Source organism: Doryrhamphus excisus, linkage group LG3 (genome assembly GCF_037039965.1).
Source record: "Doryrhamphus excisus strain RoL-2023G ecotype Guam linkage group LG3, RoL_Dexc_Guam_v1.1, whole genome shotgun sequence".
NCBI classification, from domain to species: domain Eukaryota; kingdom Metazoa; phylum Chordata; class Actinopteri; order Syngnathiformes; family Syngnathidae; genus Doryrhamphus; species Doryrhamphus excisus.
Window position 1 is genome coordinate 15,177,063 of NC_136359.1, and position 26,423 is coordinate 15,203,485.

Sequence of the window (26,423 nt, forward strand, 5' to 3'; positions counted from 1 at the left end):
TGCAGATACAGTGGTCCATGATGTTGTGTTTGCTTCACTAAGTACACCTGTATGTGTAGCTGTCCAATAGCAAGAGCACTGGAAAGAAGCAGCCCATTATTGGAACAGAATTGCTTTAAATGATCAGCAAATGAAGAGTTACAATCACATCAGCAGTCAATTCAAATCTTGTGACATCTTCTTTACTTAATAGTAATAGTACTTAATAGTACACATTGTTTAAATACTGTGCTGCTCGCAAGTCAGTGAGGAAATGGTAACTATTTCTTTGGTAGGAGCCAATCACAAGCAATCAGTGCACTCACAATGTGCCTGTCAGCCCACTGGAAATCACAGGAGGTCCGTTTACAGGACAGTATAATAATATAATAAACAATATAATGATTAATGTAATTTGAACATGAACACTAAACTCATCACACAGCAATGTAACACTCAAAAGATATCCTGGATAAATATGCAAACATGTATCAAAACAAATTTAAAATGGGAAAAAGAAACAACTCTTTTAAAGTTTTCCCATAATCCATTGCGTTTGGGCCACACATTTATTGTGTTGCTGCAATGACGTCAACCTCACTCTGGGTTCCTCTGGTGGACATGACCACTGTACAAGCACAGCTGATGACACAAATAACACAGCCAAGTTTGGACAGCCTCTAAGGAATTGTTTGGATCATGAGACAGTCATTGGCTTCTCCTTGACTTATGAATGTAATAACCCTGCTTGAAAGACTTTGTCATGGGAAATCATGCTGCATGTTAGCATGGGTGCTAAGTTTTGGGGAGCAATATTCTTGATTTTCACAATTTGAGATAAGGGTAGGTTATTAATCATCACATGTGTTCTTCTTCTTTTTAAACACGTACAGATGATTAAATGCCTCCGACATCGCAATTGTTAAAAAGAAAAAAAAATGGTAGTGATGGGTGAGGAGCTGCATATGCACTATTATCAATATGATAATCAATTCTTAACAAATGAGAGTGCAACATCGAAAATGCTTTTTGGTATGGAACAGAAACATACGGACATTTTAAGTACTAAGTGGGTTGTAATAGGTACTGTATATTTCACTTGAGTGAAAATATGCAAACAACTGATACATTAAACATAAAAGACTGCCCATTTGAAATGCTAAATTTGTTTTAAAAGTCCATTAAACTTGAAAGCTTTCCTCTGAACTTTAATTTAGATTACATTTAATTCCACATCGGGTTACTTCAGTCTTAACACAATGTGTTAACATTCACTTCTTTTCCCCCATATAGAAAACACATCTCGGCCATGTATTTGCCTCTTTACCCAAGTTTTTGGTTTTGTCATTATTTATTGCACCAAACATGATTCTTATCAAAGTTGTTGATTTTTCCATGCAGGGCCCTGCCACCCAAACCCTTGCCACAACAGGGGGACATGTGAGATCAGTGAGACCTACAGGGGTGACACCTTCATTGGTTATGTCTGCAAGTGTCCTCCAGGATTCAGTGGAGTACACTGCCAACACAGTAAGTTGTTGTGACTTTAAAGGACCTTGACATTTCTAAGCCTGAGCAAAAATAAATGTAACGTGTCATGATCAAGTGAGGGTGAGTGTGCTTGTAGGACGTAAGTCAGATCCAAATGATATCCCTCCACCGAGGAAAACACAACGTAATTAAATTGATATACAATAGAGCCAAGTGACATGGATTTGTGATGGCCTGACAATTCATACGCTTAGTCAATACAATAAAAAGGCAATGCAAGGTTTATTCAAGCGCTAATATCAGTCAGAAGTGTTATTTTTTTGTTTTCCAACATCACTGGTTATGAAAATACGGTGCAGGTGTTGTTGCTGAAACCTCTGCTTACCACATACCGCGACCCCGCACAATAATGATGCTGTTCCTAGAACAACATTGACATGTGATATCGGATCAGCTGTTTGCTAACATGTAATCACACTTTTATTAAAAGACATAACACAAAAGAAAATAGAACAAGTCAACCTATCAGTGTCACATTATTATATTTGTCTCCAGCCAGAATTGTGTGCCACTGGCACGCGTTCCTGTCATAATTCAGTTATTGTTTCCTTTTAAGCCCTCAGGGTTGTGGGAAGCTGATTTGAAATGGGCTGAATGCACTAACGTCTGCCAATTTTCCTCGCAGTCATTACAGTTCAATACGGGAAAATGGTTCAGTGAGAAAAAGGGAGATTGAGAATTGTTCATCTTGAGAGACGAATAATCAAATCTACTGCCGGGATAGTTCTTGCAATTAAATGATAAACATACATCATCAGTTCTTGTTTGTTAAGAAATGCAACAAAACTGAAATGTGTGTGTTGACTTTTAATGAGTGAAAACAGAATGGCGAGGAGAAATAGGATATTACCTTGGATTCTTTGGATTTATTTTTTTTAAAGACAAGGCACTGGTAAGATTAAAGTTTGATGTTTTGAGGTTTTGCCTCTCATCTGAGTAAACTTCATTGTGAAATGCTTAAAAACTTGATCAGACTTTGCTGTCCTATCTAGAACAGTAAACTGGGAGTTATGAGGTTTTTTGCACTAACTCAGTCAGAATTATTTTCCTACATATAAGCCTCTTTTACAAAAAGATCCCTCAGGGCCCCAACAGAAGGGCTGGTAATAACCCACTGTAGCCTTTCACACATAACTGAGCAAAAGCAAGATATTGCTGCAACCTTGTGCTCTTGCACACAGTGACGCGGCCTCCTGCAATCAGCTAATTAGACAATGTGGCACATCTTATTGGCATATTTCTTTTCTGTTATTAAATTATTGAGTTCAACTTCCATGTCACAAAATTCCATAAAAATAAAAAAATGCATTGTTTTTGGCTAAAATGTACATGTTTTTTTTTTTAATTACCAATTTGGCACTGGTATCAGATTAAATGAACAGCACTCATCACTACTTAGTAGTAGTAGTAGTAGTTAAACATGGAGGCAAACACAAATCCAGTGTTTTAAACTATATCTCTTGGCTTTTTATTGCATTTACTTTATTGCTCTGTCAGAGCCAAATCCAATTTCACACCTTTGAACATTATCCTTAATACGTGCGTTACACATTCTGCTTGTTAGAGCTGTTTTATGAAGCTCTGGCAGGATTGTGTCGCACATGGACAAGTAGTGTATCTACAGGCTCTTTCCTGGGTTCTTAAATTGAGAGTATATTTAGTCGACTTTAGTGAGTACAGAGGTTTCAATGAGATAATGAGTGTTGTCAAAAAAAAAGACAATTATTACATATGTCCATTCGTGCTGATTACCAGCACTCAACTTATTTGAGCTTCCATTCAATCGCAAAGTCATTTATCATTTGTGATAGTGTTGCATCACGAGCCTGCTGTTACAACAGAGCAAGCGTACTGATATTGGGAAAGGAGTCAACCATCGTAATGAACTGTCACAGCTCAAAGATAGCGACTGATTGTCTCACTTGTCATAGAGTTCCAAATCATTTTAGGATGCATGCTTTCAGTTGACCAAGGACAAATAAAGCATAAAACTCACAATATTTTTCACTGCCAAGTATGTTATTTTTCCACGTCTCGCCACTAGCCGTTAGTCACGCTCAACATGGCAGTGCTCTGCTCCATGAAAAGAAATGAACAGTGCGACCTGCTTGGTTGATTGGTGTCTTTTTGATGATACTTGCTGACCACAGATTGTTGCCATTCCTTCTGGAACACACCAGTAGGGTAGATGACATAAGATTGTAGGACATGTGAGGAACTGATGGAGGGAGAATTTGTTCATTGACAGATGCTAGCACACCTCTTGTCACAGTACAATCGGTCTGTACTTGCCACAGATCACAGGCAACTTTCCAACAATATGTACTAATGCATCTTTATGTTGTTGGGCTTTTTTTTTACAATTTGGTCAGAGCAACATCTTTCTCAACTCACACATTTTCACCACTTTCAGTACAAAATCGCTTGTGATAAAGTGTGATATAACCGATAAACACAGATTAATAAACAGTAGTTGATATAATATTTTTAATAGACATTGCTACAGTATGTACTCTCAGGTTTCTACTTGGTGAAGTCGGGATACAACAGCCACAGTTTCAGATAGAACTTCATTGGGCAGGTTTATTCAAAGAAATCAAACTATATTAGGACATATGTGGGAATAATAAAAACAGCAATATATTGGTATGTAATTTGTACTTTGCGAAAGCAACTTAATGTGGACAGATATGGTCACACCAGCATAAATACTGATTTTTTTTGGGGTGTTGGTTATGTCCAAGCTGCTGATATATATACAATGTTTGTGCCATCAGCTGCTTCTTAGTCAGAAAACGTAGTCGATTCATAATAATAACTCAATAAAATATCCTCCAATGTGACCACAAAAGAAGTTTGCTATTCAAGTCATGTGCCCATAGCCATTTTTATAAGCAGCATAGATAAACTCATTTTAAGGGAAGATTTTCACCTCATCCATCAAAAAAATATTCTTTAGGGGCAAGTTTAACTAAATTGATTAAGATTGAAGTACAGCTGAAAGTTTGTGGAAATGTTTGCTCGGGGAGGGAGACGGGACCATAGCAAATATGGTAAATAAATACTTTGTCCAGAGAAAGTTTAAGTCGTGCTGCCTCAGGGCTGTTCTTGTTTGTTTAAATCTGACTTTGGGTCACAAAAGTTGTATGGATAATGTGCTAATCTCCACACTAGTCTTGTTATGCTATTGCAGTGGTGACAGCTGTTGCTCGAGGCATTGGTGCCTGCATTTCAAAGCACTACCAATAGTCTAACTGTCTCTCTAAGTCGTCAACAGAAACTGTCCACAGAATAGAACTTAAGTTCCGACAGCACATCATGTGCTCTCAGTTTAAAGCAGTGGTCTCAAACACGCGGCCCGCGGGCCAAATGTAGCCCGCAGGACACTAGTTTGAGGCCCCCGCCTTGATATGAAAGTTTAATGTTAGTGCAACCCGCGCAAGTTTGATATTGATGCTATATGGTATCATGTACCCAGAAAAAATTATTACGTTTGATTAATGTTCATGTTAAAGGTTAAATAACTGTTAATAGTTATCCTCCCTATCCGTGTGGAAGTGGTAAGTTTTTGGCTTTTTTAAGTTTAAAGGAAATAACTTGGAGGCTACCGTTTAGGTCGCTAGATCTCTAGTTTGCGAATTAGCATGTGTCTAAAGACCCTGCAGTTGCGCAATATGTTGTAAATAAAAAGAGTATAAATGTGACTATAGTCGTGTTTTGTCATGTCTACAGGATTCTAATAATGCTTTGTTAATTTTAATCTGAAAAAAAAGTCTACCCACCAACTATATGTGGTTTCTTAAGTTTTTATTATTTGCTGTTTTATTATTATTATTATATTTATTTATTCCTGATTGATTGATTTTCTTTATTCTTGATTTGTTTATTTTTCATCTTATTTTGTGCAGAAAAATAAAAAAATATATATATATTTGAGAACTGTGGAATGTTTTATCAGAGCTTTTATTGTAGAAAATCGGAAGCAAAGCACTGGAAAAGTTTGTATATTTTTCTGTTTTTAATAAATGTGTTTTTTTTTTTTTTTTTTGAAAACCTGATGTGGTCCAGTCTCACCCAGATCCTAGCTCCAGTGGCCCCCAAGTAAATTGACTTTGAGACCCCTGGTTTAAAGCATCCCAGAATTAACACTGATTACCTGTGCGGCCAGAACAGTGAATGAATAAGTAATTGTTTCTTACACAGTTTGTTATTCAATCAAGATGTGTCAGTAGATGACACTGAAATAATGTTTTATACTCACAACATTATTGCTCCCATCAATTAAATGGAGCTTTCTGTTTTATAGGTAATGTGCACACACTAACCACTGCTCTATTATTGAGTAAAAAAGCTGTTTACAGGGCACATCCATTTTCACTGGCAGCAATAGCCCACCCACTGTTTGCACTCTGTGGCCAGATACATTTACAGGAAGAGAAGGGAAGACATTTACGGGTGAAAGGTTCCATCATCTACCAAATACCTCAAGAGGTGACCACAATTACAAAGCCAGACCTTCAGACATCATTGGACAAATTCTGTGAGTGCTTATAGTCTATGAAGTTCAGCACGGAACCACAGTTGCCTGAAAGCGCCATAGATTTTAGTTGCCGCATATGGTACTGACCCGAATAAGACCTGTTTTTCTCTATACAAAAGAGAGACGAGTTGAGAGATATGTACATGCAAACAGAAGATGGTGCAAAACAACTTCTTTCCGAATGTGTATGAAAAAAGAAATGCCACACAAGCACAGCAAGAACATGCAAACTCCACATGAATATTTCCTAGCGGAGAATCGAACTCAGGTTCCATTGTGTGGCCTACATGCTAACCACTAACCACATTTTCGTACTCCACATGCATTTAGACCCTTGAATACAGTTGTACGCTTTGCTGCATCTCTAAATAAATGCTATGCTATGCTACACCGGTTCCTCCCCCCTGCACACCGTCTCGCAACACCGACTGTAAAGGTGACTGGTCAGATTGTGGAACATGTGGGGGAAAATTCCTGTTAGCAGCAGTAAAGAGAGGAAAAAACTGCTCAACAACATACATTAGCTGTCCTTTATCATATTTACTGAGGAGGGCAGTTGAAACAGACCCATAGCAGTCGTGTGCAAGTGACCCTACCCCCTCAAATGACAGGACAGAAGCACAGTTATGCAAATGGCAGGACTTAATCAGAACCTGTTGATATGAAACACCATTGGAGAATATTGTTTTTGGAGACAGTAATTATACCAGACATTAATGTACATTAGCAGAAATACTAAGGTATATTTGTTATAATAATACTGCTTTCACTGATACAGTACCTGTTAACCTGTTTTGAGTTTGCACATCATCATTTATCAGATCTGTAACCTATAATTAAAAATAGAATAGAAATAGAAATAAAAAAAGTTGCTGTTATTTGTTTTTCTTATTGGCACTTGATTTTGCCAAATCTGCTATGGAAACACATCCTTGTTTTTTTTTGCTTTTTTTACCATCTCTCCAAAAATATCGCAAGGATATTTTGTCTTTGCTGTAAAACACTTTTATTAACAAAGACATTCTGAAGGAAGTGAAATGTACAGTATTTTAAGAACTAACAACAGCAAAAAAACACCTGTTGCAACATAATAGCCATGACTTATTGCTCTATGTACTGTTTCTCCTCCTTTTCCTTTTCTGCATGTGAAGAGACACAGCTCACTTATTTAAAGCTCCCTTGGCTTCACTTTAGCTACGCTGGGACTTTTTGGTTTCTGCAGAAGGGAAGACCTGCTGGCATATCGTGACACAATCATCCGAGAGGCATTTCCAAGGCCAACCTCACACTCAGTCAAGTCTCTGGCTTTTGGCTGGCACAGCTGAGTTAGGTCCAGCTTGACTAAACAGAGCTGCATTAAATCAGGACTATCAGATATTGAGATTAGATATATTCTAATATGAATGGACACTTTTTAAACATAAAAATGCATAAGAATGCTTAAATTGGATCCATAATTGTATATATTGACTCATTAATGACCTTTAAACAGTGTGATAATGTAGCCAGTGTGTAAATAATGACTTTTTTCCTATGATCATTAGGCAGACACTGAAGAAGGAGAGTTCAAAGACAAGGTCAGCATTGAAATGAATTAATAAAGTCAGTATGAATTTTCTCAGTTGAAACTGCTGAAGTATCTTAATTTGACAACCGTATTAAACTGTTGTCTTTCAGACTCTGACCTTACTCAGGGCAATTTTAAATGATAAATAAACAGTTGCTAAATCACAGAATTCTAATTTGTTGTGATTCTCAAATTAATTCCATGAAAAATGGTCATTCATTCATTCATTCATTTTCTACCGCTTATCCTTATGAGGATCACGGGTGTGCTGGAGCCTATCCCAGCTGTCTTCGGGCGAGAGGCTGGGTACACCCTGGACTGGTCGCCAGCCAATCACAGGGCACATATAGACAAACAACCACAAACACATTCATACCTATGGACAATTTGGAGTCGGCAATTAACCTAGCATGTTTTTGGAAAGTGGGAGGAAATCGGAGTACCCGGGGAAAACCCACGCATGCACGGGGAGAACATGCAAACTCCACACAGAATTGCCGGAGGGTGGATGAAAAATGGTCAAAAATATTAAATTTGCACTGTTGGATCTTAAGAAAGTTACAGTTAGAGTTTTACAATGCTTAAAAAAATGGGGGGATGAGGCATGGAAAAAAATGAACAGACTATTGAAAATTGCATTTAAACCCAAACATGCTTTTGTCAGCTGATCAAAAGTTCAAGATCACAGCCTTTAAAAGCCCAAATCTGATGACACGGAATCCACACTGTCATGAACTCCCCGTGGCAAAGGCAAAGACAGGCTTTTCTTTCTATGATTATGGTAGGATTGCCCAGCTGCCTGTTGCAACATGCCATTACTGCTGAGCTTGGACTCAAGAGGACAATATTTTAGAATTAACAGATGACCGTCGCTGAACCGGAGGACCGTCAAGCCACAGGGAAGGTCCTCAACCCAAATTAAGGCCATTACTTTTGCTGACAGCAGCCTAATAACCATCAGATGGCATTTGCGAGGGACAGGCTTCAAAAATGAAAAATGTTGGGGTTAAGAATGGGGTTTTGAACAATGGCCGGCTATGTAGAGATGCATCCCTCATGACTAAATGCCCTCGTTTTTGTGGTCATGATTGGTTTTTCAACAGGCGGCAGTTTACAATACCTGCCTGACAAAGGACGTCTTCCAGGACAATAACATCATTATTTTGCACCATCCTGCATATTCCCCTGATCTGAATCCAATTGAGAACATTTGGGGATGGCTGGCAAGGGAAATTTACAAAAATCTGTTCCAGCCAGTGTATATAACACAACCACTTGCAGCAACGTTCCCGCTGCATCAATCATTCCGAAACTAATTTTTGAAGTAATCAATAAGAATTGTCAATGTACTTATTACTTGGTCTTGTTTTGACACTTTTGTCAAATTGAAGTTGTTCTGTTTTTTTTTGTTTTTTTTTTTTAGCTATGGCCTCTAACTTTGGATGATCTGGCACAGCCTATTTCAGTTAAATCTTGTTGAATCTCTACCTAGAATCGAACGATCCAACGATTCTTGCAATCATTCAACTCTTCTTACAATGTTGATGAAGAGTGCATTAGCACAACACGTGTACACAAAGCGTGCCACTATAATGGATACATTGACTTATTGAACGATAAAAAAGAAAAAAAGGTTGATAATTATGATGTCCTTGATAAATTGCTATGCATGTGCGTATGTATGCGTGTTCGATCAGCAAAATTTGATAAAGTGACTTGGGTATGTAAACATGTTCTCACATCTAAAGTCCAACAATGAACTACAAACTGTATGACCAGTTAACAGTACTGTTCTTTCCTTTTTAATGAAGAAGTTTTTATTTGGGCTGCACTGTGGACGAGTGGTTAGCATGTAGGCCACAAAGTCATGAGATCAGGAAGACCTCTTTGTGGAGTTTGCATGTTCTCCCTGTTAGTGCATGTTTTTTTCCGGGTACTCCAGTTTGCGCCCACATTCCAAAAGCATACATGTTAACATCTATAGGTATGAATGTTAGTGTGAATGTTTTTTTTGTTTGTATGTGACCAGTCCAGGGTGTACCCCACCTCTCGCCCAAAAACTGCCTTCAATGGGCTCCAGCATACCCGCAACCCCAGTGAGGATAAGTGGCATAGAATAGATGGATGGAAGTTTTAGCTCTAATGCAAAACATTGCTTTTGCAATCTCATTTAATAATTGCTAAAATTGTATAACTGTTAAACTATGTTTAAATTGTGTCTCAGTGTCGTTAGAACGATGTATTAGTTTTAATCGGTATTCTGCGCGTGCCCACTGTGGTACCTTCATCTGTGGGTTTAAAATGTCACTGAAGGCTTTCCTCTGTGTGTCCTTCGCCTGTGCTGTGGGATCTTTACATTCTCCTTTTTTTGGTTCAGAGAGTCCCTTTGTCTGCTTTTCCTCTGAAATTAGAAGTGTTATTCCTGTCATATACACAGACCTTTCTGCACTGTATCCCCTAAGATACCTTTTCAAGGGCTCTTGGAGTGCTGCTGAGAATAACTCCTCTGGAGGCTAATCCCACTTCAAAAAGACATAGTCCTTGGAATACACCAGTCTTAATCCTGCAGCCATAGTTCAATGCATCATCATATCCCTAGAAACACACTAGTCTGTGGCTGGGTAAAACATACCTACATAACAATTTTTGCTGTAGTGATCAGTGCAATCTGACGAAGGAGTGAATATAGTGGGCACATCATTTTATGTCGTGATTGTAATTGCATGTGCATGGCAAGAACACATGGACGATGGTCACAGCTGCTCTTAAGAACTTGTAAAAACACAAGAAGAGAAGAGAACTATTGAGGTATTGTCCAACATACGTATTGTAGTTGTGTTTTTGTAAGTTTGTGGAAAAGCTGTAGTGCAGACATGAAAAAATGAAAATGCATACGTATGTAAAAACATTGGATGTGTCTTTTCTCAATCTTCATTCTGATTGTGAGGTGATCTTTTTTATGCTAAAATGTGAGCAGATGGCTCTTTTAATACCACCTGGTATTATAGCCTGTTTAAAGAAAGTGGGGAAGTGAAATATTCACAATGGAAAGAAAATAAATGAGCACAGGGACTGCATCCCGAAGGAGATGTGCATATTAATCAATGGTGGTCTAAGAAGATGCTGCTTTATGAGCAGCTCGGGGCATAGTTAGGCCGTTTACCTCCCATCGCATGTTGTCTCTATTACGTGAAACATGCAATGCTGATTTCAATCTAGTATATTTGGTTCATCAGTATCATTTTCTTTCTGCCTAAAATGATATTGACACATTATTGATGACATCATGCTCCACACGGCAACAAGCCTGCTTGCTTAGTATGTCTAGAATGATTTCCAAATTTCACCTTCAGATTAAATAATAAGGACTTGTAAGGACTGTAAAAGGGGTGAGGTAAGGTGCCTTCCTTTAATACTTTCTTTAATATAACATTAATAATATTAACATTGTGCACACCTTGACCATGTCGCTATATTGTCAACACGGATGTCTTGGTCACCACAGTACCATTATGAATGAAGCAAGACACCCACTTTTCACCCACCTTTATTTTTGAATACATAATAACCGAAATGTCGGACTTACATTTCTGCTACTAACGTTGAACATTAGGAACTCACTAACAGTAATGAAGTTCTGCACAAGATCAGTATGAAGGATATTAGTAAGAAAGACAATTTTTTAGCATTTCTACTTCTTAGCAATGGTTAGTGAAAAAGTGTTTGTTTTTACTTTTACAGAGTCGCTATACGACATGAATTTAAAAATAATATTATGTATTTTATGTGGACTCAATATAAAAATATTAAATAACCTTCACCCCTCAGAAATAAACTTCTTATAAATCATGTTCTTATAACTTTACTTAACAAAGTGGTCTGCCGTTGTGCATATAAACCAAAGATATACTGTAGTTTTCTTCCACTCTGCCTTCCATTCAAAGAAAGTAAATCACAGGGTGTCTTTTTTTTTCCATATCGCCCCTTAATGAATTCATGCTGTTATCTCAAGAATCGCAAGCTTTTCTGTATCCAATCCAATGTCTGACTGCAGGACCACCATGAATCATCTCAGCAGGGAGTTTTTTTTTTTTTTTTTCCAGGCAAGACCCTCATCACAAAAGAAAGCAGGATGATTACTTCAATGTTTGAGCATTCAAGGTCGGAGGTTAATTACGTTGTCGGCTTCATTCATGTTAATCATGGAGCAAAGAGGTCACAATGGAACTCTTTGCCTGGAGGTCAAAATGACCCACTTGCTTCTTAGCACACAGTAAGACATGAAACCAAGAAGTTGGCCTCCACTTAACCATAATCTTTATGTAATTTAACTCAAGAAGTTGGGAAAGTCATATTCTTTTTAATGTCATCGCTATAGTGAAGGATCTCTGCCCCTTACCCCTTTATCTTACTCCTTACCCCTAGGTTTTGTACGTTTGTAGATTCCAAGAGAATCTAATGGTGTTCCAAATCTCCTTAAATCAAGAGGTAAGGGATACGTGATATGATTGTACAGCCCAAGAAACCAAGTGTGGTTGGTTAGAGTTGAAATGAAGGGGTAGGCAGAGTCTATGCAAGTACAAGAGTCCAGCAACAGAGCGGAGACCGGAAGAATGGTAAATTGTCTTTGCTTGTATAGCACTTTTCCACCTACAAGGCACTGTTAGGTCATTTACCTACTGATGACGCAGCATCAGGAGCATGGAGATAGAATGTGCTTATGCTCATGTTCATCCGTGGCCAGTGAACTTCTCTGCCGGGAAGAAATGCATCATGCTGTGTGATAATTTTAGCTTTCTATGTAAGTTTATACCATGAGTTATGCTGTTATATTGACGAATGACCTGAGTTTCGATTGGTTGACTGGCTCATCGTGTGTTCCATTATAGCTCATGATTGACGGGAAAAAGACCTACTGTTTCCTCACTGGCTTGCATGTGTCACAGTATTTAAATGATTATTAGTAGTTTTGTATAAGTATAAGATATGTCATGAGATTAGAACATGGTCAGAAATTAATTGTACCATCGTATAAGCCACATGGCTCAAAGTTTAAGAAACAAGTAGTGACTTGTACACTGGAAATGACGGTACTCTGAATTATAGAAGCTGTCTTTTTCAGTGTTTTGCATACTTTTTGATTCTTTGCTCAAGGTTTGTTTTTCATAAAATATTTGTTGAGATCCTGGTGCCCTATCAATAAGCTGGTAACAAAACAAAAAAAAACAAAAAACCTGATTTCATTATATTATAGTTTCCATAAAACGCCATGTCTGGTGGTCTGTGACTGTATAAACAAGGTCTCTGTAATGTTTGTCCAAACTTATGTTCCTTTCCTGTTCATATCGTGATGACAATACAGTTTTAAATTCACCATACACAAAAATGCCTCTACTGGGGAACAAATATGAATCCAGTAAATACCCTTGGAAAAGTTTTAACTTGTTCCCTGACCATGAAAGACATGAATGCTTTGTCTTACTTTTGCTGTGTCCACAATGCTATCTACACAATATGCTAATCGTTCATCTCAAATAGCCACTTTTCTACAATGGTTTGGATGAACCAGACACTGAATTCCTCTGGCCGTGCATCCACAGCAGGTGCAGGTACTGTAAAGGTCATTGCAGCCCAGTAGAATGGTCACAACTGATCCGTATCACTGCAGACCTGAAGGTGTGTTTCTGCTCCCTGGACACACCACAGCCAATTTAGCGCTCAGGGCCAGTGTTAGTTCCTGACACACAGCACTATTCATTGCTCTCATTATTGTCCAACGGAGACACTTCTCAGAGAATAATAGGAGCTGAGGCAAAGAAAGAGACATTCCAGTTAACCGATGAAAGCTTCAGACCTGAGACCCAGAAAGCAGTGTGCCACTACATCTCAGCTTCTATACAACTGGTTCATTGTCCCCTGTGGTTATAACATTGAACAGTACTTCATTACAGAGAGCTAAATCATACAATCAGAAATATTTTCATGGCTGTTCGCAACACACAGTGTGAGGAAAAACGGTTGCAGTAATACAGACACACATTAAGAACAAAAAGTGGTTGTGTTCCATATAGGTTTTATTGTTAAAATATCGCTGCTTGTTATATTTATACAATGAAGTCATGGTCCCATGGGCTCTATTGCAAAATGTACCTTTTTTGTCTTCAAGTTTGTATTTGACTGCATCATAGCAGAGCAAATATTGGTATGCAAGCTTGTAAACAGGTCTGTGTTCAAGAAGTCTCCCAAATGGGTTTATTTACCTGATCACTGGCTTAGCACCTTGCCTTCCCTCTTATCTCCTATCTTTGTCTGTCAAGCTGTCACTCTTTCGCTGTCTCCTCCTTTTCACTCACTGTTTTTACTACATTCCTTCAGGCAATTTCTTTTCCCCTCATCTGATTTACCGGTAGTGAAGTCCTGGTCCTGATCTCCTTTGGGGCTTATGACTGCTCATAAAATGGACGTAAATGGTGCCTGTTCTTTCCTTTATTGTTTTTTTGGGCTATTTTAGTGACTTTCCCAGCACCTCTGTATTTGAACCTAGCAATAACAAAAAAGTGTGATATGAAGTTAAAGATGTAACCGCAGCACGGTTTAGTAGTGGTATTGTTGTGGTAAAATAGTACTGTCACATTGTGGGTGGGCGGTTTGTTTATTTTCCTTATACATGCCAAGGATGGAGAGTAGAGGCAAATCAATGCAGCACATTCTTGCTTCATGCATATAGTTTTCATGAAACACTGATAGTTGTCTTGACAATACTATTTAGGTGCAATACAAATGAGGAATGAGTGGTCAAGTTTATTTGTTTCAAACGTGTTTAACAAGTTACTTTAAAGGGGACCTATGTACGTATTATGATAACTTTCTGCCTTTTGACATTTATTTATTTCCGTTTTCATTTTCCTTTCCTTTTCCTCTTTCCTTTTCTGTTCCATTTTTAGTAACGTTGATCAAGGATTATTTTGTTACGATGATAGGTGTGGTGTCATTATTTTAGCCATACGGTACATCGAAAAAAATTTGAATTTTATGAAAAAGTTCAATATTTTTTGTCACCCATTTCAGAATGTGAAATCCATATGTTATACAGATTCATTACACACAGAGTGCAACATTTATTTCTTGAAATTTTGATGATTGTGGCTTATAGATCATGAAAAAACAAAATGCACGGTGTCAGAAAATTACATAAGATCAATGAAAAAATATATATTTTAAACAGAAATGGCGAATTCTTCAAAAAGTATGTTCATTCCCATGCATTCAATACTTGTGTCTTCTTTTGCATGAATTACTGCATCAATGCGGCGTGGCATGGAAGTGTTCAGTGTGTGGTACTACTCAGGTGTAATAGAAGCCCAGGTTGTTTTGATAGCAGACTGCATAGCAGCCTTGGGTCTGGTGTCTCTCATCTTCCTTTTGACAATACCCCACAGATTCACTATGGGGTTCAGATCAGTTGAGTTTGCTGGTCAATCAAGCACAGCAACACCATGGTCATTGAACTAGCTGTTGGTACCTTTGGCAGTCCTGCTGGAAAATGAAATCAGCATCTCCATAAAGCTTGTCAGCAGAAGGAGGCACCCCACGATTGTGTAGCCATCTGACTGAGAGACAATTTAAAGGCTCAGGGTACCTTTGCGGGTGTTTTGAGTTAATTAGTTGATTAGAATGGGACACCATGACTTTCCATGGTTGAAGTTTTTCACAATATTCAAATTTTTTGAAACTGCATTTTTGGTTTTCATTACCTATAAGCCACAATCACCATCATCTGTATAATATAAGGGTTTCACATTCTGAAATGAGTGACAAAAAATTATGAACTTTTTCATTTTATTCAAATTTTTCATGATGTACCTACAGTGGAATGCATGTATCAATTTTTAGATCCACATCCACCTCCTTTGATTGCAAAACGTTGGTCGCTTGTTGCACTTTTGAGGCAACAGCTATTTCATCAGCGCCTTGACACAAGACCTGCATGTATATGTGAAGTCATAAGTACATCGTTCTTGAGTGTGCTTTGATCCAACTCATCCACTCTATACATTATTTGCAATATGATCTGGTCCTTCTCATCATTTTGCTCCTTTAAAGCATCCATTTTTTTCTCATAACTATGCAATTTGTTTGCAAAGCACCACACTCTCATTCCTTAATTCCATGACATGACAGGTTGCAGATTTTGATAGCTTTTTTTAAATCGTCATTCACAATTTGTATTTTATTATGTACCCCATTGCAAGATGTGTTATACGTACTTGTTGAAAATCTGACGTCTCATTTTGCTGCTCTGAGTGATCAATGGACATATTTACATATTTCTACATTGTGTTGGTAAGCAATAACTTTGGAGACCAGTCATTAGAGACAGTTAGTTTGTCTTGCTAGCGTGACTCAATTTTTTCAGCAAGTTAGTTCATCTTGGTACCACAGATCGAGACTTATTGTCTTGATCTGTGGTACCAAAGTACTCCAACGCTGCAGAACTCTGGTAGTAGGCACCTCAAAATGAGTGAGCGCAGTAGTTGACCCAGTTAATGATTATTATTGTTATTACAATGGCATGTAAACCACCAATAAAGATGAAGCATTAGTGTCATTTTTTTAATACACAATACACTCAATTGACATATACACAAAGAACACAACATGCATTCATTAACACACATTAAATTCAATAAATATACATATAATATGCCTTTTGCTAGATCAGATAATGATCAACCCCCAAACTGCAAGAGTTGTGAATGGTTTCACATCCTATTGTATTAATGCCATTGTCTTGGTGTTGTGCAGCCATATGAGAGGCAGACCCGCTGAAGAACATGGCCATATTTTTAAGACTGTTGGGTTCAGTGATCACTTTTAATTGATTGGATTTGACCACTCTCAAGGGCCTGGTAAATCATATTCTATGTGAGTGGTCTAAATAGGTAATTGGCTTGGATGGAAATGCCAAGTACAATGTACTCTGTAGTGAAAAAGATAATAGGGTAAGCCACATTTAGGCATGCTGTTCTTTTTTATTGAAAAAGGTGAAAATCAAACCTGCAAATTTACTCTTATATCACAATTCTGATAGCAGTCTGAACAATATGATTTTGTTGTTTATTTTTATAATTTATAAAGAAAAGCTTGACAATGTAAAAAACAAAACAAAGTAAATAAAATAAAATGCAACACAGCACTTGTCACTAAATCTCTTTTTTATATTTCATTTTCCAACGTCCATTAACCTGCTGCAATGAATTTATATTTTTGTATGTGTCTTTTGTGTCTTCAGATATAAATGAATGTGAAAGAGAACCATGCAAGAACGGAGGCGTTTGCACTGATCTGGTTGCAAACTACTCCTGTGAATGCCCTGGGGAGTACATGGGGAGGAACTGTCAACATAGTAAGTGTCTTTTAATGCTTTCAATGCTTTTCACTGAGGGCAGCATATAGAAAAATGCATGAAGGATGCGGGAGGCCACTTTAGTACATTTTGTGCATTAAAGATGACAAAACCAATCCAAAGTAGATCTATATATGCTAAACCAGAGATTCCCAAATGGTCTCAACCTGGGACCCACATTTTCAAATGGTCATTAAGTTGCGACTAGACATGGGCGGGTATATTGTTAATTGTTTTTGCTTATTAAGTGGAGGGTAAAAGATTTACAACTCCTCGACTCCTGTCTCATTTTGAATCACATTTCAACATGTGGCCGCTCACTGTAATATGTTGACCGACAACCACGAGAATAGATTGTCCAAATGTATCGTTTTTTTTAAACTGTGACTTTTAAATTGACTTAATACACTTAATTATTAGGGTTGCAACAATCTGTGTATTTGCATCGAACCTTTCAATATGGTTTGATGGTTTTGTACGCATGCGTATCGGACATGCTTGTAACAAAAGCTGATTATTATTAAAAAACAAAAAGGGATTGGATTGGCAAGACTATTGGCTTAGAAGCCAAAAAATATGTATTGGGCCATCCTTAATTGTAATAGTTACTCTGCTGCTAAGAATGCACCACATTCTTAGCACATTTGTTGATATTCTCATAGCAAGGTGCTTTTTTTTTGGTCTTTTAAGATGCTACATCTGTGCAGCGGAACTGTAAATTTAAGGTGAGAAAAATGTTGGCAATTTTTTTTAATTCTAAGATTTTTTTTTTTGTGTGTGTCAAAAAATACCGAACTGTAACACAAATGTATCGACCCAAATCAATCTGTGAATTTTGTGTGTTTTTGCACCCCTGGTAATTACATGTCCACTGTGCATTTTCACGAAAGGTATTGAGGCATTTTATTAATCAAATGACAATGAAAAATTACATGCATGTAATTGCATGTCTTAAATACAAGTAACCAATCTTATTTCAGGTCAGTGTGCTCTATAATCCTAAAATGGGTTATTCAATAGAATAACAAGACTCATGATAACATATTAAAACATTACAATGCTGACTTTGTTTTTACCAAAAGTGGTATACCCTTGGCTTTTTCTCTCTTACAAAACGCTCAAGAGCTCAAAAATGACTTTGTGTGTGTATTATGCCTTTCTGAGGATTTTTTTCCTGCTCAGTCTAGGAGCAGATTAGGATTAATGTTCCAGTGAGCCTCCACTGCACTGCGACTCACAAATGTATTCATCTGCTTTTCTATCTTGCAGTGTGTGTACAGTACACAGAGAGAATCCATGATGTATTTTTCAGGTGTCTGTCTCCTGCTCGTCTGGTGGAGAAGATATGTTTCTATTACAATATATATATGGCTTTTTTCAAGAAGGTGTATTTCAGTCAACTAGCATTGACCTGAACTTTTACTTCCTTCATTTTGGAAAAAGCCCTTTGCAGCTTGAACATATCTGTGTAAGTGGGAGAGTACCAGTAAGAGGTGATTGGACTGTGTGATTCAAAAAGAAAAATCAATAAAAGAAGGCTGGGCAATATTTTGGAGAAGGTTCTTGACTTACATACTTGAGAAAAGAAAAAAATATTACTTGTGTGTGATGTTGATACTCATTTCTATATTGCTATCTATTTTGTATGTGGACACGGCATCCAACCATTACTTTGGCTTTTTTTTTTCTGTTACCATTGTCACGCCCTGTGCGGGTTTGTGCGTGACAGTTTGTTTGGTTTTTGTGTTGGACTTCCTCTGTTGCCTTGTCTGCCTTTGTTGCCATGGTTGCCCACACCTGTCCCTAATTTGTGTATCTATTTAGTTCAGGTGTGTGCGTCTCCCTGTGTGGGATCATTATCATTTGTCCGTCAGCCAGTTGAGTTGCTTTTTCCTTTTGCTGCAATTATTGCTCAAAATAAATATAATTTACCTGCAATTGGTCCTGCTCTCTGCATCCTGGGGTCGAACCGTAAAGCTCTCAAGCCGCATCGTGACAACCATGAGTGGTCTCATACGATACAATATGATACACAAAAATATAGTAGTTACTGATGAACTAATGAGGAACTAATCACTAAGGCACATACATTTAGAGTTACAGAGGAACATTGAGTAATTTGTTTGAATTTGTTTTGGATTGAGAAAATAACAATCACACATAATTTTGATGATATGCACTATACACTACCAGTCCAAGGTTTGGACACACTTTGTCATTCAATAGCATGATGAAGTGTGTCCTAACCTTGGACTGGTAGTGTAAATTAGAAAGATTTAGAAACAAATTGATGTTTTTTTTTAATTTTACTCCTTCAACGGAAGCAGTATGTGGGACACATTGCTAAAGCATCAATGTATCGAGAAGATCGAGAAGTACCAAAAGGCTTAGATGACCTTTTTAACATACTCCATGTTAAAAATACAGGCGGCGAGAGGCGGGATACACCCTGGACTGGTTGCTAGCCAATCACAGGCACATATTGACAAACAATCATTCATACCACATTCACATTCATACCTATTGACAATTTGAGTCGCCAATTAACCTAGCATTCATGTTTTTGGAATGTGGGAAGAAACCAAAGAAAACACACAGGAGAGGACATGCAAACTCCACACAGCAGCGAGCAGGGAATCAAACACGTGCAGCCATAATTATTTTTTATGAATAACTAAGTTAATTATTTGTTATTGTTTTAATTTACAAACAATACACTGTAGGATATAAGAATATCTGTTCCCTGGGAGAAAAAAGTCTATTCGGTCTATTCTAGTCGTATATTCAGGTCAATATGGTATTTTTAGTAATTCAGTGCTGTGTGTGTAGTGTAGTGTAGTATGTTCTTTGACAAATGGTATACATTTTTGGGATAAAAATGCAGTAGCAAGGTGTAGATGATTTAGTCATGTGAAAAATGACAGAAATAACAAAATCAAATAATGTAAAGCAAAAATACCTGACAGTTGTTGAGGGAACTTTTTTTTTTCCTTCTCAGACTGACCAAAAATTCTTCAATGGTCAAATACTGAACACTTTTAGCATGGCAGCTCAAAGATGCATGATCACATACAGGTGTGTTTCACCCAGCCTAATGTGTCACATGTTGAATCTTCTGTTGACATCTGCTGCCTGGTTGATACCGTTATTATTCTTTATATCATCTGCTGCATGCTCATTAGTATTGCTATGCTCATTTGTTTAGGCTGTAGGTAGGGCTTGTGGGAGATGGATTCAGCTGTCACAGCATGGTGGTGCTGCCGTTAGTGATGGGGCCTGTCGCCGTGCTGATGTATGCTCAGAGGCCAGCAGGCCAAGGCTCAGGGGCTGGCTGCCTCTGCTGCTCTGATAGACGACGGGCAGGCAGCTCATTAAGAGTGGCCACGCATGTTCTGCAAGGTGAAGAGGACCATGGCTGTTGAACATTGTGTTGCTATACCAGTCATACGAGATGTCTCACATGTCAGTATGTACAATGGGTACAACACTGTGCCATCAATAGCATGGTTCAAAGCAAGATGGTTTTACTTGAAAGTTTCAGGCTCACATACACACACACATAGCCATAAAAGTAAATAATAATAATAATTAGTTTTTTTGAAAGAGCTGCAATAGTTCTATGGCAGCACATGTCATCAAAGCCATTCAGACCATCTACCATATTTTTCAAGGTTGGAATATATCTTTAATTAATTGGTCTGACACACAATGCGTTTATCAACTGAAGCAATGTAGATATTGAAATTGTCCCTTGTGTACTTTAATTTAGTAATTTCTAAAAGGCAACAGAAAGCATGACTTCACCACCTTGTGAAGTGGAATTGATTGTTGAACCAGAATATGTACCCCAAAGAATCCAAAAAAATATTGTCTTAAGTTTCCAGCTACTGATGTGCGTAGTAAATAATAACCCGGATTCGTTGCCAGGCACAAAGTTGTACTTATTTGTTATTGAGAGTTCCTTTTCAGTGTTATTGTTGATTGAGGCTTTGTAAAAAGCCCCTAGACTGGAAAGAGGTCCCCAAATTGTTTAGACGATGAAATGAATTGACTTGGAAAACTAAACCAGCATTAGAAGCCCACATCCACCTCCGACATTCTCTCATCCATCTGGAACTGTTGAGTCACACAGACACACACAATAAAGGTCTTCTGAGGTGAGCGTGTGCGGTTTTTGGGTTTTTTTTGCATGCACACACAGCTGCTCCTCTCACTTCGTGTCTCCATTCAGTCCCCTTTGACAATTTTGAGATATTGCTGGCTGCATGTCATTGAAAGTCATTGTTTTAGCAGCTGGACAAGACATGCTTGAGTTGTTTTCATTTGGCCATTCTTCTTAAACACCTCCTTCTGTGGTGAATTCTTCTCAAAGCTGTAAGCACTGGCAGTTCTGGGTAGGGGTGTCTGTGTGTGTGTCAGCCCTGCAAATTAAATGTGTCACCAGCATCACACTCTTGGAAAGACCACAACCCCGAGCTTCAGGACAGCAGTAGCTCACTCCTAAGGACTTGGGCTTTGGAACCACAGTGTACGAATCTCGCTGTGAATAAAAATAAATTGCAAGTAGTTGTTGGAGAGATGCTAGTCTGCATCCTGACTACTGTTGAGCTGCCCTTGAGTAAAGCACCAGTTTGTCACTTAAACTTCTCTCTTTGCATGCTTGCATTTCTGATCTGCTTCTCTGTGTGTTGTGCAGCACATACTGTAAAGCAGAGTGTAAATTTAATACATATTCATAGATTTGAATTGAGTATAATAAATACATTTTTTTTAAATCACATAGGGTATGCATATGTGCAGTATATGGACACAAAAGACTTTTGAACCAAGATAGCTATATTGTTTTATGTGAAATGAGGAGGCTGTTTATAGAATAAACAAATACTCGAGTATATAAATAAAACGTAAATAAAGAAACTGTTACAGATATAATTTTACAGCTTTTACAGCTGTATTTTTGCCATATATAAGTATGAAATGAGTAAATCTTGTCATTATCCGTATTCGCGTGTAAAGAAAGCGACAGAAGAGCTCAGCGGTGCCTCATTCACGTACACGGTGATATTGGGAAGTTTAAAGAGGCTTGGCGTTTGTCACAATGCTGAAATCACACCCACTTCCGGTTTATAAATATACATATATATATATATATATATATATATATATATATATAAATCTACATTATATTCACTTTAATTTGATGTAGCCTGTGGGGTCTTCAGAAACCTGTTAAAGTTGGTTGTGATGCTCGTAAGGAATGGACACTTGAAGGATTGTGAAGGATTTTGAAGAAGAGGTGAAGTCTGGTGATTTTCTATAAATCATAACAGTGGAAAATGAACCAGCTGTCGATAGCACAAGAGGGGAATGGTCTTGTTGTTTTGATCTTCAGCCTGATGTGAAACTGGTGGGTTGTGACCCAAAGTCATATGGGTATTCAGAGGCTCGTGGGTAGAGGCTTATTTTGTGCTATTTTAATATTTAACTTTACTTCTAAGTTATTTAATAATGTGCTCTGAAATGCAGTTTGGACATGGAAAGATGTGAGGCTTGCAGTTCTGAGCTGGAAATCTTAAAGAAAACAAAATGAATGAGTTGAAGTTTGCATCAAATTCAGTGTAAAGACAAAGATGGGGAGCAAAAAATGTTTACCAACCACGTTCACAAATTGGGTACATTGTCTTGTGTGTCTCCAAGATCAACTGTTTTTGTTTTTGTTTTGTTTTGTTTTATGCAGTTGCACATGTTGTACTTTTAAGAGCTGGACTATAACAGCATCCTCCTCTGCGTTCCTTTGCTCAGAATGCTCTGGACCACTGGGCATGGAAGGCGGCATAATCTCCAACCAGCAGATAACAGCCTCCTCCACCCACCGGGCTCTGTTCGGCTTGCAGAAGTGGTACCCGTACTTTGCACGCCTCAACAGGAAAGGTCTGGTCAATGCGTGGACTGCAGCTGAAAATGACAGATGGCCATGGATTCAGGTAAATACACTTGGCAGCCCACACCAGGCGAGACCACTTATTAACACTTTATATCTGTAGCGAGTTTGATATTGTTCATGTTGTGTTAACTGTCGTAGGTTGTATTGTAGTCTATGGTAAATTGTTACAATTATGGACAGATTTTTATACGAGGAACGGTTTGAGGCTAATTACTGGTAATGTCAAAATTGACAAAAAGCCCATCACTGTTTATGTTGACACATAGCTGCAGCACATGCATCAACTTTTTGTTGTATTTTGATTTGAGAAGAATATTTTTGGATTTGTGTGGGCAGAGAAAAGTTTGGCACAGGTACACAAAAAGTAAAATTTTTAAAATATGCCACGGTACCTGCAAACAGTAAAATGTGATGTAAAATGTAAAATCAAAATTGGTCAGTTAAAATTTATTATGTGTTGTATTATTATTATTATTATTTTATTTCCTTTTAATCATAGATGGTGCTTCAGTGGTGACACCTTAACAAAAACAAACATGTTTCTCTCACTTAAGTATGTTTACTTACTTAACTACAGTTAAACCCAGCACATATCAAACATAAAGTTGGGCTCCTGGGGCACAACATGCTCCATAGATGCTCATTTGCAACCATTCTTTGTTCCAACCGATCAGGTGTAAATAATTTGGTGATAAGTTGATAAAATGAAGAGACACTTTTATACTAGGTATCTTTTCTTTCATTCTTCATTGTGCTGTAAAAAGCCGGAAACAGTTGTGATGTACTTTTCTTGTAACTCCAATGGCATAATTTTTGCTCTCAAAATTGTGTGTTTTATAGGTGGTGGAGTCATAGATTTTTATGACATCAAACTTCCTTTTTATCTGTCCTGCTGAGAGCAATTTGATGCTTCCATTCCAACAACCATTTCACTCAAATCCATCAAAATTTAATATCAGTTTAACTGTTCACCATTCCTGTTGTGCTTCAAAACCCATCATTGAAGAGTGCTCTGATGAATATACGTTGTATACTATAAATTTGTACATGTTGGTAGGTCTGCATTCAAATGAAAACCTCTGGCGCCCCAAGACTAAAATCCAAACCTACATGGCCATGTGTTTTTCACACATGATTCCCGCCTGTGTTAAAACATAACTTCACTGAGATTAATTGAGATCTATTAATCTGGACTCCAACAAACCACAATGAGAGCCATTATCCACAAATGGCAAAAATACAGAAGAGTGGTAAACCTTCCCAGAAGTGGACGGCCAACCAAAATCACCCCAAGAGTGCAGCGACGGGCAAAACCGGCCTGCATGGCAGAGTTCATAGAAGAAAACCCCTTCTGAATAAAAACGAACATTAAGGCTCATATGAATTTTGCTACAAAACATATGGATGCTCTCCAAGACCTTTGGGAAAATACGAGCCAAAACACATCTGGCTTAAAAGTTTAGCCGTATTTTGGTGGTGGTAGTGTGACGGTTATTGTATTTTGCTTATTGTATGCAAAACATTGAACACCCTACTGCACGATCGAGAAACAATCTGTATGTAGACACAAATGAGACACAGCAAACAATGTATTTTTAAAAGAAAAGCACAAGTCAAAGATACAGAGAACATTAGCGAGGGACGAGTTGTTTGGTACATGCAGAGGTGGAGGGGAACAGGACAATAAACATTCAGGCAGTTTGTTTGGCTTTAATGATGTCATATGGGATGTTGAGCAGGATGCTGAAGACATTGTGTTTCTTCACGACGGCTCAGATAATTGGGACATGAGCAGCCATGTACAGTGATATCAGTGGTTTGGGATTATTCTAAGCAGTTGGCAGGCTGCTTTTGAAGTATAGAATGATGTGGCGGGACTGTGTTTGCATATCTGTCATATAAAGCAGGTAATACTGACAGATGACACTATATCCGTAAAGAGATCACATTCTTCAGGCTATTGGAAAGGCTTTTCTGGTGCAGTATGCATCTTTTGGCACCAGCCAGTGGAGCTTTTCCTCTGAACCTCAACAAATGAATCACAAAAGCAACAGACTTTGAATAATACATCACAGAGTTGCCGACAAGCTCGCATGCACTGTTTGTTTGTGTTGGTTCGTGCACTTGTTTCTGTTCACACATCTGTGCGGCGTGAGAATGTCATTTTTTTTTTTCTTCCCTCAACACCCTTCTCTACAACTAACTCACACATAAAATTGCATTTGAACACTCCAGGGAAATATACTGCAGGTCTGACCAATATCAGTAAAATATGGCTCCAACTGGCACTGTTGGGGGAATGAATCACCTTTGAAACTCCATACATAATTGAATAGATGTTAAGCAGTTAATAGAATAATAGCCAGACACAAACGTGTTACATCTGTGTGATAAAATGGGAAAGTTTGTGTTTCAGTGCTTGTTAATGTAGACATATTATTGTGTTTTTGCAATGCAATATAAGCATACCATATTAGATTGTTGTATAATTCCAAATTTCATACAATCCAGCAAAAATGTTATTTATATTTAACTTCACAGAACAGCTATTGCATTTAATGTTTTTGTAGTCTTTGTATTTATTTGCATCATTGTCGGTCTGAATAGTGAATACAAATGTTCATTTAGCCCTTTTAGGCTTGATCTTGATGCATGTAAAAATTGTGGATTTTTTTCATGCTGAACTCTTGGATAAATATCTGGTGGTTACAAGAAAGAAAACATTTTGGGTATCAATGTTTGGATTTACAGTCGAAACCCTAGGCAGCATTTTTAGTGGCTTCATGTTGCTAAATAGTCAACAGTCCTGTTGTGTCAGCTAAACAGCTTCTCAACTGTGTTATTGTGTTCTCTCTAATTGAATCAATATTTCTTTCGTTTTCAATGTTGCTGCTGTCGTTGTCATTGAAACTTGTTATTGCAAAAAGTCATACTAGTTTCAGTGTTTGCTCCTCCCTCTTGAGAGTTTCAGTTTGGGAATATAAAGCTGTTTAGTCTCCTGCCTGCACTTGCTTCTTTTTTTTTTCTCCACCTGCCTCCCTTATCCCCACTGATAAATTGACAAAAACGCATTGTGTCAAGGGCAGCTTACATCTCTTAACTATCCTGTGAGTGTTATTTAATTTAATCTGCACATTAACTCTGTAAGCGTTTGTCACTGCTACCCAATGCAATGTTTTAGACACTCAACTACAAACCTTGAACCTTCTTTTATTGAGGCATATTGGCATACAACACTATGTTAATGATTTGGCAAAAAAAGCAATTGAATTCCACTAATATCAATTGAGTTATCATCACCATTGTTAAAGATTGCTGCATCACAGTAAGATACTTTAGGTTTGGTGTTTATAAGGCTACACAGACACCAATAATCGTACATTGAGGTTCACCCATCCGGTAAAAAGCGAATAAATTTCAGGTTAATTGTCCCTCC

At 37.8% G+C, this 26,423-nt stretch overlaps 1 protein-coding gene across 2 annotated transcripts in view; it reads left to right on the forward strand.

The window, feature by feature from the left end:
- Nucleotides 1-26,423, forward strand: part of edil3a (EGF like and discoidin domains 3a) — an 86,535-nt gene that overhangs the window by 25,613 nt on the left and 34,499 nt on the right. For both annotated transcript variants that reach the window (XM_078789727.1, XM_058069829.2), the window contains 3 exons: nt 1,381-1,509; nt 16,930-17,043; nt 22,846-23,027. In XM_078789727.1, the coding sequence (XP_078645853.1) occupies nt 1,381-1,509; nt 16,930-17,043; nt 22,846-23,027 (425 nt within the window). The remainder of the gene's footprint in view (nt 1-1,380; nt 1,510-16,929; nt 17,044-22,845; nt 23,028-26,423) is intronic.